Source organism: Euprymna scolopes, chromosome 14 (genome assembly GCF_053919585.1).
Source record: "Euprymna scolopes isolate OS-2025 chromosome 14, ASM5391958v1, whole genome shotgun sequence".
Classification (NCBI taxonomy): Eukaryota; Metazoa; Mollusca; class Cephalopoda; order Sepiida; family Sepiolidae; genus Euprymna; species Euprymna scolopes.
This window is the reverse complement of record NC_136495.1, coordinates 47,179,813-47,198,886: the sequence shown is the minus strand read 5'-3', so window position 1 is coordinate 47,198,886 and position 19,074 is coordinate 47,179,813. Positions and strand designations below refer to the sequence as shown.

The following is a 19,074-nucleotide window of genomic DNA, read 5'->3' as shown; positions in this document are numbered from 1 at the left end:
AATTTAATTTAATTTAATTTTTTTTTTTTTTCTTGACCAGAAGAGGTGTACACACATAATTGTTTTTGGAATTAATTTTTGGTAATTTTTTTTCTTTTTTTTTTGTCATCGCACAGGCATTTGCTGCTATTTTTATTGAAACAAAAATCGTAATGATTTATTTTTAATCATTTTTTTTTTGGATGGGGGGGGTGTATTTCCAGTGCTCAATATCCGGAGAATAGTTTCTTCTCTTTGTAGCCCTTCTGCTAAAATATCTGGTGGAGAGGGCATCACACACTTCTTTTTTTGGGCGATTACATTTACATGTTTTCATTCGTTCTTTTATTTTTGTTGTGGCGGTATCCATGTTGCCCATGATGAAAATGATTAGTATATAGGTGTGTTTCAAATGGAACTTCATGTCAACCCAGGCAACACTGGGTACCATGCTAGTATATATATATATATATATATATATATAATTATTTATCACCAAAGAAGTAGCATCTTACTTTAACAACAGAAGTTGTGTATAGTGACATCATATTTCAATGTTTGTGACCGTTCGTTAATGTAGGAACAAATAGGATTCTAGAATATGAAAAATTTCAGAGCGCAGAACAGACTATATCAAGGGAGACTTTATTAATTATGAATTGGAAAACTGAAAGATTATGTTATGTCCATGTATCTATTAAGCAATTACGACCAGTGTAATCTTAATAGCATAGGAAAATGTAGAATTGTTCCCGGTGTCAATGGTAGCGGTGGCAAGACTTAATATTTAGAGATAAAAATAGGAACTCCTTCCTCTAAAGATGTTGCGCTTGTGATGGTGTTGCTCACTGGATGCAATGTAGCATTTTACTAATGTGACTGAATGCGTCTAAAATGGTGTTTGAAAGCTAAATAAGGTAGTGGCTATCAGGGTAGATGTATTGAATTTGTATGTGGTATCTGTTGTTGCAAACCTATGATACTTTGGTTCAGAGGGAAATTTCTGCAGTCCTTTTATTATATATGGAAATGAAAGAGACAAACTGGGAGTATCAGTTAACCTGTTCTGGTCCTGAATCACCCTGAGCGAGTTGAGCCAGTTTACTCTTTCAAGGTGAAAGTTTCTAGGGAATATCAAATTCACAAGCAGTCCCTAATCATATGTACATCACAGCCAGGGGAATTTATTTTCACAAAATTAGTTTTTTTTTGCAAGAAAGTATTAATACTCCACCATATACAGTGCCTGGTAATACCAAATGGTCACTCATCTAATATTTACCAACCTCATCATCTCTTAACTTTGGTAATTTAATTGGAACTGATGTGTCAACATCAATTAAGATGCTAAATAAGAAGAAGCAAAGTGGAACGAGTTAAAAATGTAGCTCATTAAAATAGCCAGTAGTAAACTCTATCTGAATAATATATTTGAGATAATAAAATTAACAAACATTTTTAGTACAAATATTTGCATTACATAAATATTCCAGAAGAATAGCAAAATCCCACCCCTTTACTGTAGAGGTTCCCAGATGCAGGAAAACTTTTTACCCTATCTCCTTGGGCTGCTTGCCTTTTGAATTCCTTCCCAGTTTCCCAGTTGTACCAACAAGCAGAAATTTAAATGTGCTGTACAACTTTCCACTTAGGTGCCCCCCCCCCTAACTGGCCCCTAACCACAGTAACCCATTATTAATGCTTTGTTTGGAGTGAATTAAAGTAAAAAAAAAAAAAAAAGAAAAAGAAAAAAATAACATTAACAATGATTCCAGATGGACAGACGTACCCTGAAATCACCAGTTGCGGTCAGAGTGGATGCAATTAGACTTAAATTTTTTGAAGAGGGGGGGGAGTTTTAACACACTCATCCTTATTATAATATCAACCCTGCTAAAGATGAGATAGTACAGAAGAGTTTAGGCAAATCATCTTATGAGTGGCACTTTCTGTTTTTGTCTGTATACCAAAAATAATCAGGAATTACTTATTTTTGTAAAAGATATTTTTTAGAATAAAAATGTGTACAAAACTTTTACATATTTTCTTCTCTGTCAATTTGATTACTTATTTTTTTAACTGAAACAGGAAGTCCAGTTTAGTTAGAAAAACAGTTTTTTATCAATGCAAAATTTTTATCTGGCAGTGCTTCTGGCAGAGTTTGAGTCGTTTGTTTTTCTGCATCACCAGTCTAATTTTTTCTGGCCAATTTACTTCTGGAAGTAGTGATTTACTTTCACATATCTCTCTCTCTCACACTCACACTCACAGTGTCAATGAATATTCTCCCTGTATTAATTTCAAAAACAATCAGCCATTTTATTAATTTGTGAAATTATAAATTAAAAATAAAGCCCTCAATTCAAAACAAACACCTGCACTCTGGCACCAAACAATTCACTCCAGATGAGATTGAGCAAATTTTGTCTCTCAGAATGAGGTAGAGCTAAAACCTTTTTACTTTTATTAATATACACAAAAGAAAGTATTTTTTTATTTTTTTATTTTACATTGCTATTTTTTTCTATTCTAGACAGATATGCAGTATAAAATTTTTATTATTGTATAAATAAATTGTTTTCAGTTGCATACAACTGGAATCTCCTATTTTGACATTTTTCATTTTTTTTTTTTTGTACTAAATAATTGAAGTCATTAACAGTATTTGTGTTTTTACATTAAGCCGGATTTTACTAACATCACAAAATTATGATAGTAGAGCTAGAAAATAAAAACAAAATAAAATAATAGATGGTTTGTACCTTAAAAATACAATGAACAGCCGTTAAAATACAAAGACATTTTGTACTTTAAAAATACTATGCATACCCTTTAAAACATGAAAAAATATTTTGTACCCTTATAATTACTTTAAAAAATATTTAAGTATAAAAAGTATTTTAGAACTTGATTAAGGAAAAGTAACTGAAGTATGACACAAAGCAAATAATTTTCAAATACAGAATTTTTTTATAAGTTAAATTGAGTGTATCATTTTTTTTAAATTTTAAAGCGAGTGACTTTTGATATTCTTAAAATCTATTGAAAATTAAAGCATAAGAAAAATGATTGAATTAATATATATATATATATATATATATATATATATTAGTGATGGGACGATTCCAATATTTTTCCCAATTCTGTACTTAATTCCCTATTCCGATACAATTACTGATTCCGATTCTTTATAAATCACTAGATATATAAAGTTGTTATTTTGTTTTTGGATTACAGTAAAAACACATGTTAAATGTGCATATATTTTCTCGAAACGTAAAAATCACACTTAGTTTATTATTACTACTAGCAATGGAAGATTTTGTTTCAAACAAAATCAAATAAAAAATATAAATAAAGGAATCATTTTTGGCATCGGAAAATAGGCACCCATTTTTCAGATTCCGATACCACTGAAAGTTCCGATGTTTCCGATTCTGATTAATTGTCCCAACACTAATATATATATATATATATATATATATATATATATATATATATTTGTTGTTGTTGTTTTTGTTTTTTTTCAAACGATAAATATGGTTAATAGATGCTTCGCCTCGAAGCTAATTTTTTTATTTACTTAGAAAGTCGCCCATAATTTGTTTGGACGTATATAACATTTTTATTTATTATTTTTAAAACAGTAATCTACGTACACGCATGTTTCGAGGTAACTACCTCTCGTCAGCATATATATACATATATATATATATATATATATAATAGAATCCAGATTAAGGATGTATTTCTAAGATGAAATTTTAAAAATATCCACTGGGTTTATATAATAGTGCTAAATAACAAATAGAGCTATTTATATATTAATATTTATTTATACAGACATGTACAGATTTTGCTACACTGGCATGACAATGTTTCGATCTATAATTATTAATAACATTTCAGACAAAAATAATGGTCTGCCTTTAGCTGTTTCACTATACAACACAGGTCCATTACTAAAAATATATTTTTCAGCTTCTTAAATGACAACCTAGTAATGACTTTTTAAAACATATATTTTAAATCAGATCACATGACTTCCAAATAAAATATTGCTTACTTTCAAAATAAACACCTAAAAGCAGACATTTTTTTACCTAATGAGAAATTAATTATTAATAACTATAGATTGAAACATTGTCATGCCAGTGTAGCAAAGCCTGTAAATGTGTGTGTGCGTGTGTGTGTGTGTATATATATATATATATTGTAAGTTATAAAAATATATGTAGCAATTAAGCTACACACAAAATATTCTGCGTTTCATTCTTGTGAGAATTCGTTAAGCATGAAATGTGGAATATTCTGTGTAGCTTAATTGCCATATATATTTTTATAACTTATTGCCTAGCTGTACCTACGTATTGAGCACTGTTCAAGTAAATACTGAAAATTTACACATGAAATTATATGTTCATATATTAATTTATGTGATTAAATGAAGTAGTCATATATATATGACGAATCCTAGTGTGGATGAAATGCGGAATATTCTGTGTAGTTTAATTGCCATATATATATATATATATATATATATATATATATATATATATATATATATATATATATGAAAAGAATGATATAGCTGTATTTTGAGATAAAAAGCATAGATCCTACCTTCTATAAATCTGTCTTGCAATCAAACCTGGACACAATACAGCAATGGATCACAGACTGGCAACTGAAGCCAGCTGTGGACAAGTGGGAGGAAAAACTTCAGCATCCACATACTCTTTCTACAACACTAATATCAAGAATTCTTCCTGTAAACATGACCTGAGCATTACTGTTAGCAACAATTTGCATTGGAAAAAAAAAAAAAAAAAACATCTTCAAAACCGTTAAGAAAGCTGAAGATCTTGGCATCAGTTAGCAAGACTTTCAATCATTTATTTAAACTGAATTTTAAACTACATACAACTATATTGCAACTACACTTAGAATTCATATCATTAGTCTGAAGCCTGCATCTTGCTGAGAACATTGACCACTTGGAAACTTTTCAGAGATGTGCAATGAAGCAAATACCCTCCATAAGACACTTTTGAATACTTTGCTTTCCATGATGGATTTATTTAAGGTCAAACACCTAATAATTGACTTGATAAACATCCATTAAATTATTACCAATCTTGCCAATAGCAACCCTGAGCAACTTTTTGATCTCCATGCATCTAACACATATGTATATGTCTACAAAATCAGGAACACAGCACGGCTACCATAATTTTCAAAAACACTTTTTTTTTACGCTCAGAATTGCTGAAACATGAAAACAACTGCCAGCATCAATTGTTAGTTACTATGGCACTACATCATTAAAAATTCTCATCATTCCCAAAATTTGCCCAAACTATTCTCCATGCACATGCATTTTTGATGGGTTGTAGTGCACCTCCACACTACGCACAATTATTTCATTATCATCGTCACAGTGTGACTACTGGTTTTGCAATCTCCAAACGTAATATATAACAAGTCATGAGTTCAGATTATTTTTGTTAAATAACTAAGACAATAGAGTATATCAAATTTCCTTTATTAATAACAAAAAACAAAAACATAAAAATAAAAACATGTCTATTCCCAGAAAGATCTTTGGTAACGATGTAAAATTTAAAGCATAACAACAAAACCTATTTTCCAAATATCGATTGTTATGTTCCATAAACAACAAACTATAAAATATGGAACGAGGAAAATTTTTTTTTGTTTGTTTACCAGTGCTTTGTGTATATATATATATATATATATATATATATATTTAGTTTTAGCTTACTTGATTGTGGGCAGCGTCCTAATTTTAGGATACCTTATTTACAAGACATGCAGAGAATATAATTTGTGTGTAATACCTTAAATTATAAAAGGAGCTAATTATTTTTTTTTGTTTTTCATTTTCAACATTTAGAAAATTATTTTTTTGTAAGAGTTATCTCCCTTACTTTAAAATAGCCGTTTCCAAGGAAGGTGGCCAAGAATTATAAAACTGCCAGTGTGAAAGCGAAATAAAAATTTTGCTAACCATATTTTGCTTTGATCTTTCACTCAATAATAAAAACTAGTGTGTGTGTGTGTGTGTGTGTGTGTGTGTATCTATACACACACACACACACACACACACACACATTCCCTCCTGTTATGTGAGTAAAAAAAGATGTACTGGATGAAACCTTTACAAGAAGCAAGAAAGCAAATAGCAAACCAGACAACCTTGTCGCCTAAAATCAATAAAAAGTTAATGGTTGGTGTTTTTTTTTTTTTCTTTAGGTAATCAGAAATAGTGAAGTATATGCAAAATAAAATTACTGAAATAATAATTGCAAACATTGAAGAAGCATGATTTTTTTTTTTTTTGCCATTTTTTTGATAGAGGTGTCTACTCATTAGTAAGATACTTCTACTCACATTCAAGCCAGTTAGCACAGAATAATATTGAGAAAAAAACAAAACAAAAACAAACTGGTTATACTCATTTAAACTTATAAATAAGCATCCCAAAATTGGAATTTTGCCCAACATAGTTCCCAAGACTCTCCATCCCCCCTTAAATGTGTTTCTATGGAATGTTAGACCCCGGACCTGTCATTTGGCAACAAATCCTGACAATATACCCAAAGGAAATTAACTTTTTAAAGACTGGCCCATTATTGGATTAACATTAATGATTTTATGTATCAGTTGATTCAGTGATGTTTTGTATGATTTAAATTAAATGAATGGTTAAGAAATGCAGTTTTAATTTATGGAAGTCACAAAACAACTGCACCTTCTTGGATGTGGGCTGAAGTAATCTGACAAGATGGAGCCTCGTTTGTTCAGCGTCGGTCGTGAGACATTTGGATTTACCGGTTGTGGGAATGCTTGCGGCGCCACCTACAAGAAAAGAAACAAAATAAAAAAAAAAGAAAGAAAAAGTCAAAATATATGTCAGATAAATTTAATCCATACTAGATTTGTGATCTATCTCTCCATAATTAAAAACAAAGCCCTATACAGAGATCTCTCCATAATTAAAAACAAAGCCCTATACAAAGATCAAATAACTGTTTTTCCAAGTAAAATTTCACAAGTTAATAATAATACTATGAAATTTGTGTTTATGTGAGATATGATAACCATGAATGCCAATGACAACATTTTGCTTAATTTTATCTTATTTTATTTATTTTTTATTATTAGCTGACCTGACGTTGCATTTGCCTTTTATTGTTCAGAAAAGAAAAGTAACTAAAGAAACTCTTTCTTCAAACTATGAACTTCATATAACCACTTTTAAGATTTGTTAATTTCTACAAAGTCTTAAATTGCAAGTTATTATCAAAAGAAAGTAGGATTTATTTGCTGTTAATGATTTTTGGGTGCATATACACACCATGGATACAATTAAAAACAAAGCACTATACAAAGAGCAAACAATTACAAAGAATTCAATGGTGATATTAACTTTATATACAAGTTAATAATAATTTTGTGAAATTTGATTTTAGAAAACCAAATAATGTTATATATTATTTTATTAAATGATTAAAATAATTTTTTTCTTTTTTTTTTTTTCTGGGACTTTTGTTGTTAAAACAACATATTTATAGAAGAAATGTTTTTTTTTCTCTTGTCTCTTCATTTTTTTTTTGTATTAACCTGTGAGGTTGACCCTTCATGGAAAGAGAGAAAGGTACACGTCTGAGTGTATATGCTCTGTATGCTTATAGAGAAATTTGATCACGTTTATGAAAAGATTATTTCACAAATTTAAAAAACTGAATTATGTTGTATAATTTCTTAATTAGATGATTAAAATATATTTTTTATTTTGAAACTTTCATTGTTAAAATGGGGCGAACAAAATGAAGAAAAGAGAGAGGAAAAAACCAAAAAGAAAAAAAACACTAAATCTTCTTCTATGAATATGTTATTTTAACAACAAAAGTCTGAGAATAAAGCAAAAAATAATTTTAATCATTTAATAAACAAATTATATAACATTAGTTGGTTTTCTAAATTTTCAAATTTAAACTTGTGAAGTGCTTTCAAAGATGTGAATAATTTTCTCTGCTGTGAAAGTTGTGTTTATGCAAGATGTGATATCCATAAATGGCAACAACAACAGTTTATTTGATTTTATGTTTTTTTTAAACTAGCTGACACAGCTCAACATTGCTCGCGAGTATCTGGCTTTTATTGTCCAGGAAATGAAGATACTTCAAGAAACTCCTTGAAAATGGTTATATGAAGTTCATAGTTTGGAAACTATGAACTTTCATATAACCATTTTAAGATTTTTTAATTTCCTGAAGTTTGAAGTTACAAGTTATTATCAAAAGAAAATATGATTTAAAAAGATTTTTTTTTTCTTTTTAGAAATGTTGTTTGAATCTGAATAAATTTGTAATTTAGAAAGCCAAAGTTAAAAAAACAAAACAAAAAAAAACAACAAACATTTATTTGTTTATAATCAAATTTTCGCTAATATAACACCCTCTTCAGGAATTTATTTTTCTTCACCCTTCTATGTGGCAAGTAGTCAACCGAAGAGTAAGGACTGTATGTTGTTTCAACGATGGTATTTTTAATGTTCAAGTCTCATGTGGCAGCATGGATTGGAAAAAAATCCATTTATCCAATTCACACTGCCATGTGATATCAAGATTCAAGCATTTAAAATATCATCGTTAAAACAGTATATGAACTTTACTCTTTGGTTGACTACTTGCCATATAGAAAGATGAATAAAATCCTGAAGAGGGTGTTACATCACTGAAAATTTAATTATAAACAAATAAATGTCTATTTAAAAAAAAAAAAAAAGAAAAAAGTTCTGTATTATCCTGGCTTTCTAAATTATAGATTTAATCAAAGTATAACTTATTTGCTGTTTATGGATCTTGAGTGTAATTGCAGACCCTCACGATATTAATGTAAAATACCAACAAAAAAAAAAAAAAAAAACAAAAACAAAAAACAAAGACAAAAAATCTGTAAATATGAAATTTTCAAATTGCATAACTGTGTTGTGTAATTTGCTAAATAAAGACTTATTAAATAATCGGTTTGGGTCGATTGTTAATAATTTATGTACTGAAAAAAAAAAAAAAAAAATGACAATGTAAATTGAAACTTATTTAATTTTGTAAATATGGTGGTTGTACAGAACTCCCCCTATATTAAAAATAAAAAAAATAGAGAGAAATCTTTATGATGTGTGTACCCTTAAAGAATGAAAAGATCATATTCAAAAAACAGCATAACTTGATTAAGTAGTTTTATTTTTAAGTAAAAAAATCATTTTTACAGTAAATGATTAACGGGAAATTGTAGTATTACAAAGCTGATCCTGCATTTTTTTTATTATTGTGCCCTTGTTTCTTCAAGATGGTGACGCCATTAAAAATAAAACTACTTGATCAATTTGCATGATTTTTGGAATATAACATTTTAGTTCCATCACGGGTATGTATATATCATACAGATTTAAAAAATTATTTTGTAATATTGTGGGAATTTCGGACAAGAACTGATATATATATATATATATATATATATATATATATATATATATATATATATATATATATATATATATATATAAAAAGATACAAAAACAATGTGATACAAATTCATAATCATGTACAATTTAATACTGAGCAATCCAAACTAAATATGTTGCTACTTTTTAGCTATGCATTTGTGTTTTACTGGAGAAAAAAAACCCAAACAAAACAAACAAAAAAAAAAAACGAGAAAATTATTACTCTTAATTGTAACCAATTACTTACCAAGAAATGCTATGTAAGACACCACTTTGTAAATTTGCATAAGAACGCAATATGCACAAATATGAGAGGGAAAATATTTATGATACTATGTTATGGCAGTTTCATTTTGAATTTAGCTCAGATTCTGTTTCTATATCAATGATAATATTATAATATATTAATGCTATTTATCTATATAAATAAAACAGTAGATGTATGTATATGTGCGCGAAAATATGTAACCGATAAACTTTGTCACGGAACATTGAAATTAACAGAAAATAATGATCGTACACAAGGATGATTTATAACGAGTAAAATCTTTGTTTGGATGTATGAATAATGCATATAGAAATATGTCTGCAAGTTGAAATGCAAAATATTCATTTCAACTTACTGACATATTTCTATTACTTTTGCATATGTGCAAATTCATTCATAGCTTGAAATGGTTTAATTAAAAATTTTTCTTATGTATCTGTCAATAGCTCAAACGGTAGGGAATGTGGCTGAAGTGTTAAAGGTTTTGATTTCAATTTTAGCTGATGGCACCCAAGTTATTTTTCTTTTAACTTTTGAAATCACTCCTATATATTAGGTACAATATAATATTCAATAAAGAATTAGCTCTGCAATAATAAATATGTAATCTGCATGAATTAAAATATATTTAAGCATATTTTATGACCCCCCCCCCCGCACACACACACACACTTTCCTGCTAGTCCATAAATGCAGTTTGGAGCATTATTAGTAAGAGAAACGAAGTAACTGGAGAAAAATGATCCTAGTTGGATAAAGTATTATCTGATAGGAAAAAAGATTTGAAATGAAGTTTATCTATCTTAAGAACATGGACCCACGATAAAGAAAAGAAAATGGCTAGTCAGAATCAAATTGCTATATGGGTATAATATCAATAATTCCGAGTAACTTTATATATATATTACTAGATGTATTTCCTAGCGTTACTCAGAAATCTGTTACTTTTACTTTTGTTAAGCATTTTTATGACATACATTTTTTTTATGCAAATTATGGATTTTTTCAATGAGTGTTTAAAAGATAATTATGTTATCGTTCATCCATATATGTGTGTGTGTGAAAGTATAATAACCGAATTTTCAAAGTTGAACCTAGATAGCATTTTAGCTGACAAATCAAACATTATTTCTGACTAGTGGATTTTCATTGTCATTATTGTTTGATCTTATGGGCAATATAATAACGCACTTCACTATAATTTATTATCATCATCATTATTATTATATAGAAGTATGATTATTTATATTTATTTATCTATATAAAGTATGTTTACATATTTGTATGTACAGGATTAATTCATAAACTAATTAGCAGATCATTATAAATTTTGGAACAGCTGCTAAGCATAAGGGATCCAAATTTAGTCTATATTTAAATTTAGTTTTATGCAAAAGAGGTAAAAAAAAAAAAAAAAAAAAAAAAAGTAATGAAATCTGCTTGTGAAAATTTAGATATCTCAGATTTTTGTGAAATTTTAATCATAGGTATTAGACATAAACTTATAAATATTCTCAAATTCCAATTTCTTTGGAATATTTATAGGATTTTTAGGAGGCATAACTTCCTATTTGAAAATTCAAATATATTAGATTTGAATTAAATCTGATCAATAGTTATTAGACTTAAATTAAGCAAGATCTGAATTAAATTTCTTTTTAAAATCCCTTAAACTTAAACCTTAAATTTTAGACATTTTCTAGAATCGAAATCATATGCAGGATGTCCAAAAGGTCACTGCAGGGTTTTGAACTTAAATAGATTCTTTATTTTTTATGATATTTTTCCGTAATTTTAACACATTCTGACTAAGACATTAAGAATTAAAAAACAAAAACAATGCAAAATTCAAACAATCTTTACTTATGAAAAACAATGTCTTTTAAATGTTGCCCATTTTCAGCTTCGCATATTTTGTTCTTTCTAAAACATTCATGACAGATTGCAGGATCTCTGAATAGCGATTTAACTCCCTTATTTCGTTCCTGATGTTTTCCTCCAATTCTTGCAGGGTTTGGGGTCTGACATTTCGAGGTCTGCCAGCTTGTGGAACAAAATATGGGAGTTAAATCGCAATCCAGAGATTTTGCAATCTGTCATGAATAATGTCTTGGAAAGAGCACAAATATGTGAAACTGAAAATGGGCAACATTTAAAAGACATTATTTTTCATAAAGATCGTTTGAATTTTGCATTTAAAAGAAATTTCCCAATGTCTTAGTCAGATTGTGTTAAAATTCCAGAAAGATATCATCAAAAATAAAGAATCTATTTAAGTTCAAAACCCTTCAGTTACATTTTGGACAACCTACTGAATTTTAATCAAAATTGGCATAAAGATTCTAGACATAGGTTTAGTATCATTTTATGCTGATTTTTATTTTCGTAAGAAGATATAAAAGTGGTGCAAAACTATTCTGTTGAAGGAATTAATTTCAAACATCCTAGGATATGTATTCTAGATTATTTTATATAAAAGAGACTTATCATTTTACCATCTAGTTTACATGTGTCTGTCTGATGACTCTGGAAAGAAAGTCGGTCTTTCTCTAAATGCACATAGAGGCATTAAGAAATATTAGAGAGTGTTTGATTCCACATAGAGTGAGGAGTCGAGATAAATACATAGATAACTAAGAGAGAGATGGGTTACTCATTCAGTTAATTATAAATTATGACTAATGAGAAAAATTAATACGTTCAGATTGGCACTTATGGCGGCATTTAAAAATAAAGAAAATACAGAAATGTCTGTATGATGTATATACTAGTCACAGGACGAAGATGAATTATTCCATAAATCATGTAATTTGATCAAGTAGTTTTTTTTTTTTTTTTTTTATTCAAGCAAATCAAATTTTACATCTAAGCGAGTCGTAGTGTTTTTGTCGGCCATTAATGAATCCAAGGAAATAAATAAAGGAAGACAACTCAAATCGAAGTATTTGGTGAGGGTGAAAAATAATCCTCAGATTCAATGCAGTTTTAGTAGTAAAATTGCTAAAAATCTTAAATTTTGATTTTCTTAGTTAAAAAAAAAACAAAAAAAAAACTACTTGATTGATTTATGTGATTGTTAGAATATGACATTTTTGTTCTATAAAGAGTAGGTATACGATAAAAGTTGTTCTTCATTTTTGTTTATCGCCATCAGTGCCAAACTTGCACGGAAAAATTAAAAAAAAAAAAAAGAACCTAACTCAATCCCAGAACTAACTTCTATTTTAGCTTGTATCTTATGTTATTAAAATATATAAGAAAAAAAAAACCTTAGGGAAACAAACGTTTAGTAATAGTAGATAGATATCTTTGAAAACACATACACATGTATAAACATGAACGCACACATGCATACACACACTTATTGTGTTAATTATTTGAAAATTTGATAAAGTAGTAAAATTTCTTGTTGCCTGAACTTGTTTGAATAATCTTAAACTTTGTTTAAAGCATTTTCTTAAACAATTTATTGCTGATTTAGTCAAATATGTTTTACATTTTTACATTACCGTCTGAATTTATGAGATGAGGATTGATCGTTCGTATTATTTGGATTCTTCGAACTACAGGTCATCATCTTGAGTGTCATTCGCACAAGTGGTCAATGTAACCTTCGATCTTCTTCAGGTGTATTTTGTCAAACTTGGTAATCTTTTTATTGAACTCTAGGTAATGCACCACAGATCCCTGTGAAAGGACACATGGCGCAGTACATAGAGTACTTGATAAAATTAAGTTGTAAAATTCACACTCTTCTGAAGGTAGACAATGCATTGTGAATGCGTTATCAGCAGCTCCCATAGTCTCACTTCTCCTAATTTGCCTCTCAGTCCTCATTTAGAATAAGTGATTTTTCTGACAAAGGAAGAAGAAAAAGCTTCCTCTAGGTCAGCAGTATTTTTGCGTAAGCAGTCGCATGAAATGTCCGAAATTTTCTCTTTCTATGTCTATCCTTGTAGCCATGTCACTAGTAAGGGTTCTGGAAGTAAACGTTTTGTCTGGGTTGACGTTATCCGCCTGATAGTCAGGGACCCGAACCTTGGATTAACCACTAAGGAGGCTATCCTATCAGCAGGTGCAAAGTACTGGGACTGCTGTATTGTCATTTGGTGAATGGATTTTGGACCATGCAGTAGCTTCTGGTGGGGCTTCTCGATGCCATATAAGTGGGTAAGTGTTACGGCTTTACCTTATCATAGACTACAAAAAATACATTTTTTCGTTTCTTTTTCTCTCTTACTTTCCTCTCTTCCCTACTCTAACTAAGTCTGTTGACCTGTTCCACAAATCCCAGGACTCCACCATAAAGTCTCCAGAAAGAATTTACAATTAAAACCAGAACTCCAACTTCCAGCATAGACCCCCCCCCCCACTACTCTGTCTCCTTATCCAACATCAGGGGTCTACGTTCCAACCTTTCAGAGGTTGAAACCTAATTACAGGAGACCAAACCAGACCTATTATTCCTAAGCGAAACTGGCATTGGACCTACTATTTCCCTAGATGAGTTCGTAATTAAAGGATACTCTAACTTAACATCAAAATCTGACCAAGATTGTCATTGACAAGGAATATGTGCCTACATTAGAGATGGCTTTCCATGCAGTAGAAACATCTCCAGAAAAGACCCTAAATTACTTCCGGGTTGCACTTGCTCACATGACTACGTTTATATTTGCCCTTGATCGCCTCTACAACAGCAGAGTCAGTGTCATTTGCGCAAGCGGTCAATGGTAGTTATATACCAACGGAATGGTTAATTGTAGGTATATACCGCTTCATACCCTCCAAAAAATTCCAGCAAAAACCTAACAGCCAGCCATAGTTCTCTCCAGAATAAAATAAGATGTTGTATGCTCATCTTTAAAAGCATATCTGAGAAAATTGACCACATCCTGTCTGCTCATCCTTTGGTTAACATTCACATCTGTGGAGACTTCAATGTTCACAATGTGGAATGGTTAGCCCATTCAAACAAGACAAATGATGAGAGGAGGTTCTGTCACGATTGAACTTTGGTCTCACAGCTCATTACTGACCAATCCGATCATTAAGCTAAATGTTACAAAGTTACATAAGTTTTAAAATAAATTATTTTATCATCTGGTTGGCTACAAATTACAATCAGATGATATACAATGCAAACAACTGATCACAGATAATGATTCAGCACCGGCACCAGCTGAGATTGACATGAGAATAAAATGAAGGAAAGATGAAGACAGAGAACTGGAGACCAGAACTAAATGGAAGAAATATCATGCAAAATTGAAAGACCCCCCCCCCCCACAAATAGATTGGAACTACGATTTCATCCATTTAGAAAACTGAAATAGAAATCAAAACATTTTGGGCAGAATCAGTAAATTAAGTTTTCCTGTATAAAGTTATCTTGTCAGATTTAAGAATTTAGACCTAGATAGCATTTTATCTGGAACAGCAATATTTGATTCCGCTTAGACACTGTCTTTCTCCCTTACAGCATGTTCTTTAGAATACCAAAATGTTTTTTTTTTAAAATGAAGTTTATTTTGGAAAAAAATTAAAAAAATTAAATTTTCTAGTTAGGAAGACTGTTACAACAACAATTTAAAATAATCACTTAGATAATGCAAGGGAAAGAAAAATTTTTACAATTTAAAATATGGCTTATCCTTCTTACAATATTCATTGTTAAGCATTTTTTATGCCTCTTCTATTCTTGACATTAATAACATTCTAGCAACGGTTTGGGATAATCCCCCCCCCCCCCCCCAAATCAACAGAGATTAGACTATTTGTGTGATGATCCGGTTCCTGTTAATTTTGCAGTAGTTAAGTTCTCTGCAGTTCTAGGGTGTCCATCCTCCCAGGCCTTGCTTTCTCTCTTTGAGAAGGGGCTAGTTTATTGCTAATCACATGAGGCGCCGTCACTGGGGAATGCCGACGGGGCTTCCCAGGAACTTTTTGCAGGTTAGAGTGCCCCTCCTCGAGGGCGCTGACTTCTCAATCCTACTTTCTGACCTTTGTGTCTAAGTTTTTGCAGTGGAAGAGAAGTAAATTTTATTGATAATATTTTGTACCATTATGTATGTCTGTGCTTTTGTTTTACTTTCAATCTAAATTTTATTGAAGTATTTAATGAAATAATAAAACAATAAAAACTAGGATTTTATTTCTTTTTTTGTAAATCCATTATTATTATAATTATTATTATAATAAAACTGATTTGTTTTCCTAAGGCTATATATTTTAATCAAACTAAATGCATTCTAAAATATTCTTTAGTTTTGGGATTGAGTTATATCTAAAAAAAATTCCCATTTAAATTATTCTAATTAGCAGTAATTTGCAATTAACTTATCAAGTGATGCATCTAATAATAACTACCACTTTCATCCCCACTCACTATATGTTGTTTGAACCTTCCATTCCTGCTTTCATTCTATAAGTTGTCTATTACTCTCGTTACCATCATTCTCTCTGTGTGTTTATTAATAGTCAAAGATAATAAAATAGGAAAGAATAAAATGATTGGAATAATCTATTATAAACAAAAAGTAATACCACAGGTGGTAATACTATTTAACACAAGGAGAGGATAAGAGTATGTGAGAGACAGAGAGAAAAACATATCCCATATTATTTGAATTATTCAAACTCCTGTTCTCATATTGAATGTTATTTTCACAATGTCTCGGTCGATGTAATCTCCGTACTTTTTCAAGTGTATCTTGCCGAACTCAGGAATCTGTACTGACTTTGAAATCAGATCTTTTATTTAATCCATGGAGGTAGCATGCTCTCATTCCACTAGCCATGACCGAGTAGAAGTCCTAAGTTATTCGCAATTGTATTCTGACGATTGAACCATCAACCTCCAGAAGAGTGTAACTTACAATTGAATTTTATCGACCAAAATGATGCGAAAATAACATTCAAAATTAAAACAGTAGCCTGGAGCATACAAATGATGTCAATCTTCATTTCAAAAATTCAGAAAGAGATAGCTATATAGCAAACAGAAAGTATTTTTTATTTTGAAATTTACTTTTTTTGTTACATTTAACTGGCTTTGCAAACTAACTTTTTCCTGATTCAAAGATTCAAACAATTTAATTAGAGCTCAATGAGTGACGCAGCAGGTCTGAAATTTTCTTGTACTTATTTAAACTCAGACATAATTCAACATAATACTCAGACATAATTCAACAATTATATAAAAAAGATAACAGGTACAAATAAACCAAACAACCTTTGAAAATAATAATAAAAAAATTATTTAAATTCCTTAAATCCAGTTAATTTAACTTCAACCATAGCACTAAACAGTTATTTTTTTTAATAAGGAAAGTTAAAAGTAAAAAAAAAAACTGAGAAGAAATTCTCCCTCTAATCCACTGAAGAGAATAATTGAAATACCTCTAAGAATTCTTCATGGAGACTTGTTTCATATGCCTGCCGATGTTAGTTAAAACAAAAAAAAAACAAAAACAAAAAAGAAAAAAAAACAAACAAAAACAGAAATGAAATTATGCAAGTAGAATATTAATTTAAAATAACAAAATGGTGGAAACAAAACAAAAAAAATGTTGTTGGGAACAATTTATTCCATGAACATATTTTGGCTCATGGCCTCTTTGAAAGTTCATGATTAAATTATGTTGATGCATCGATTATCATCAGATCATCAAAATTAAGTGATGCTGATCTTGGCTAATTCTTAAACAGGTTATCTTCTATCTATATATATAAAAGCGAAAATGTATGTATGTATGTATGTATGTATGTATGCTTTTCCTCGATGTCCACAAAAGGCTTCTTTCAGAGAAGCGCTTGCTCGGTTCACAACTTCTTAAAACTTTTTATATCATCTATAAATTGTAATATCTCAGAGTTATCCACGGAGCTCGCCTGTCTATTTAATTTTATTGACTTTCAAACGTTAATTATTCCACATTTCCCGCATCGGCATGTGTTACATTCGGTTTTCAGTATAAAAAAAAGCGAAACTCGACTCTAATCACAGGCCGAAAGCCAGTTGTCTCAAGAGAGCGAAGTAACGTTTGTTCAATGTCGACTTCGTCATATCAGACTGTAGCTTTCATTTCGCTCCTCCTAATAAACAGGGAGCGGGTTTTTAAAAACAAACAAACCGATTTATTCACCTCATTCAAAACTGTCCCGCACAAAATGCTGACTGCTGAATACCTATCGCCGTCACGTCAATCAAAAACGCGCACCTGTTTTTTTTTTAACACTTTACTATTTTCCAACTGCGCGTCGTAAATGTTAATGTAGACATTGGTTACCTCCCTTGCTTGTGGTGATATAAATAGGAGTCGGCCATCTTGGTTTAGTCAGTTCGTTCGTACAGTTTAGACAGACTACAAGTGTCTCAACAAATGGTAGCAGAGATATCCCTCTGTGTGCGACAAAACGAAAAAAAAAAAAAAAAAAAAAAAAAAATTTTTTTTTTTGTACAGCTTGTCTGTAGCACTAGACAGATCGGATATCGGATATGGCAACTTCGAACAAACAACCTCCATTGTTGGAGGGGGAGGATGTTTACGAGAACTGGAAACAAGACGTTGAAATGTGGTCGTTGTTCACGGATCTTTCTGAGGAAAAAAAAGGGCCAGCAGTGTTTTTGACGCTACCACCGAATATTAGAGAATGTGTCCGTGAATTGCCAACAAGTGACATCGGCGGACGAGATGGCTTGAAGATCTTAATAAAGAAACTGGATGACATATATTTAAAGGATGAACACACGCGCGCTTACATGACTTTTAAGGAATTTTACACTTATAAAAGATCGTCAGGTACCAGTATAAATGACTTTCTTGTTCGTTATGAGTTTTTGTACCAAAGATTAAAAAAAATTCTACATTATTCTACCGGAAGGAGTGCAAGCTTTTCTTGTTTTGAACGCGGTTAACATATCGGAAGAGAACGAAAAATTAGCGCGGACAACGTGTTCTGTTTTGACGTATCAAAACATGAAGGAATCGATAAAGAAAGTATTTGGTGACATTTATCGTGATGAAAATGTACCGGCAGTGAAATCAGAGCCCGAAATCGTCAACTATAATTATTCTAAACCGGGTAACAACAAAAGGCGTTTTCGTCGAGGACAATCTAATCCATGTGACCGAAGTGGAAACGTGTTGTTGTGTTACAAATGTCAGTCTCCGAACCATCTAATTAGAGAGTGTCCTAGAAATACGCCCGGGTTTACGGAAGCGACAGAACAAATACACATTACGTTGTTCATTCAAGAAAATATTTATTTGAACAGTACAAATGAAAA

The 19,074-nt window shown here is 30.5% G+C and overlaps 2 protein-coding genes across 4 annotated transcripts in view; one reads left to right on the top strand and one right to left on the bottom strand.

The window, feature by feature from the left end:
• LOC145292973 (EF-hand calcium-binding domain-containing protein 4B-like) overlaps positions 1-19,074 on the bottom strand; it is a 364,830-nt gene that overhangs the window by 45,909 nt on the left and 299,847 nt on the right. Inside the window, exons 11-12 of one of the 2 annotated variants that reach the window (XM_080139211.1) lie at positions 17,184-17,219; positions 6,755-6,861 (exon numbers count right to left, since the gene is read on the bottom strand). In XM_080139211.1, the coding sequence (XP_079995337.1) occupies positions 6,755-6,861; positions 17,184-17,219 (143 nt within the window). The remainder of the gene's footprint in view (positions 1-6,754; positions 6,862-17,183; positions 17,220-19,074) is intronic. The other variant, XM_080139212.1, reaches the window with a different exon arrangement.
• LOC145292974 (protein FAM221A-like) overlaps positions 1-19,074 on the top strand; it is a 111,647-nt gene that overhangs the window by 88,258 nt on the left and 4,315 nt on the right. Inside the window, exon 10 of one of the 2 annotated variants that reach the window (XR_013869636.1) lies at positions 13,742-13,952. The exons of the other annotated variant lie outside the window; for it this stretch is intronic. The gene's annotated coding sequence lies outside the window, so the exon portion shown is untranslated. The remainder of the gene's footprint in view (positions 1-13,741; positions 13,953-19,074) is intronic. 2 annotated transcript variants of the gene reach the window in all.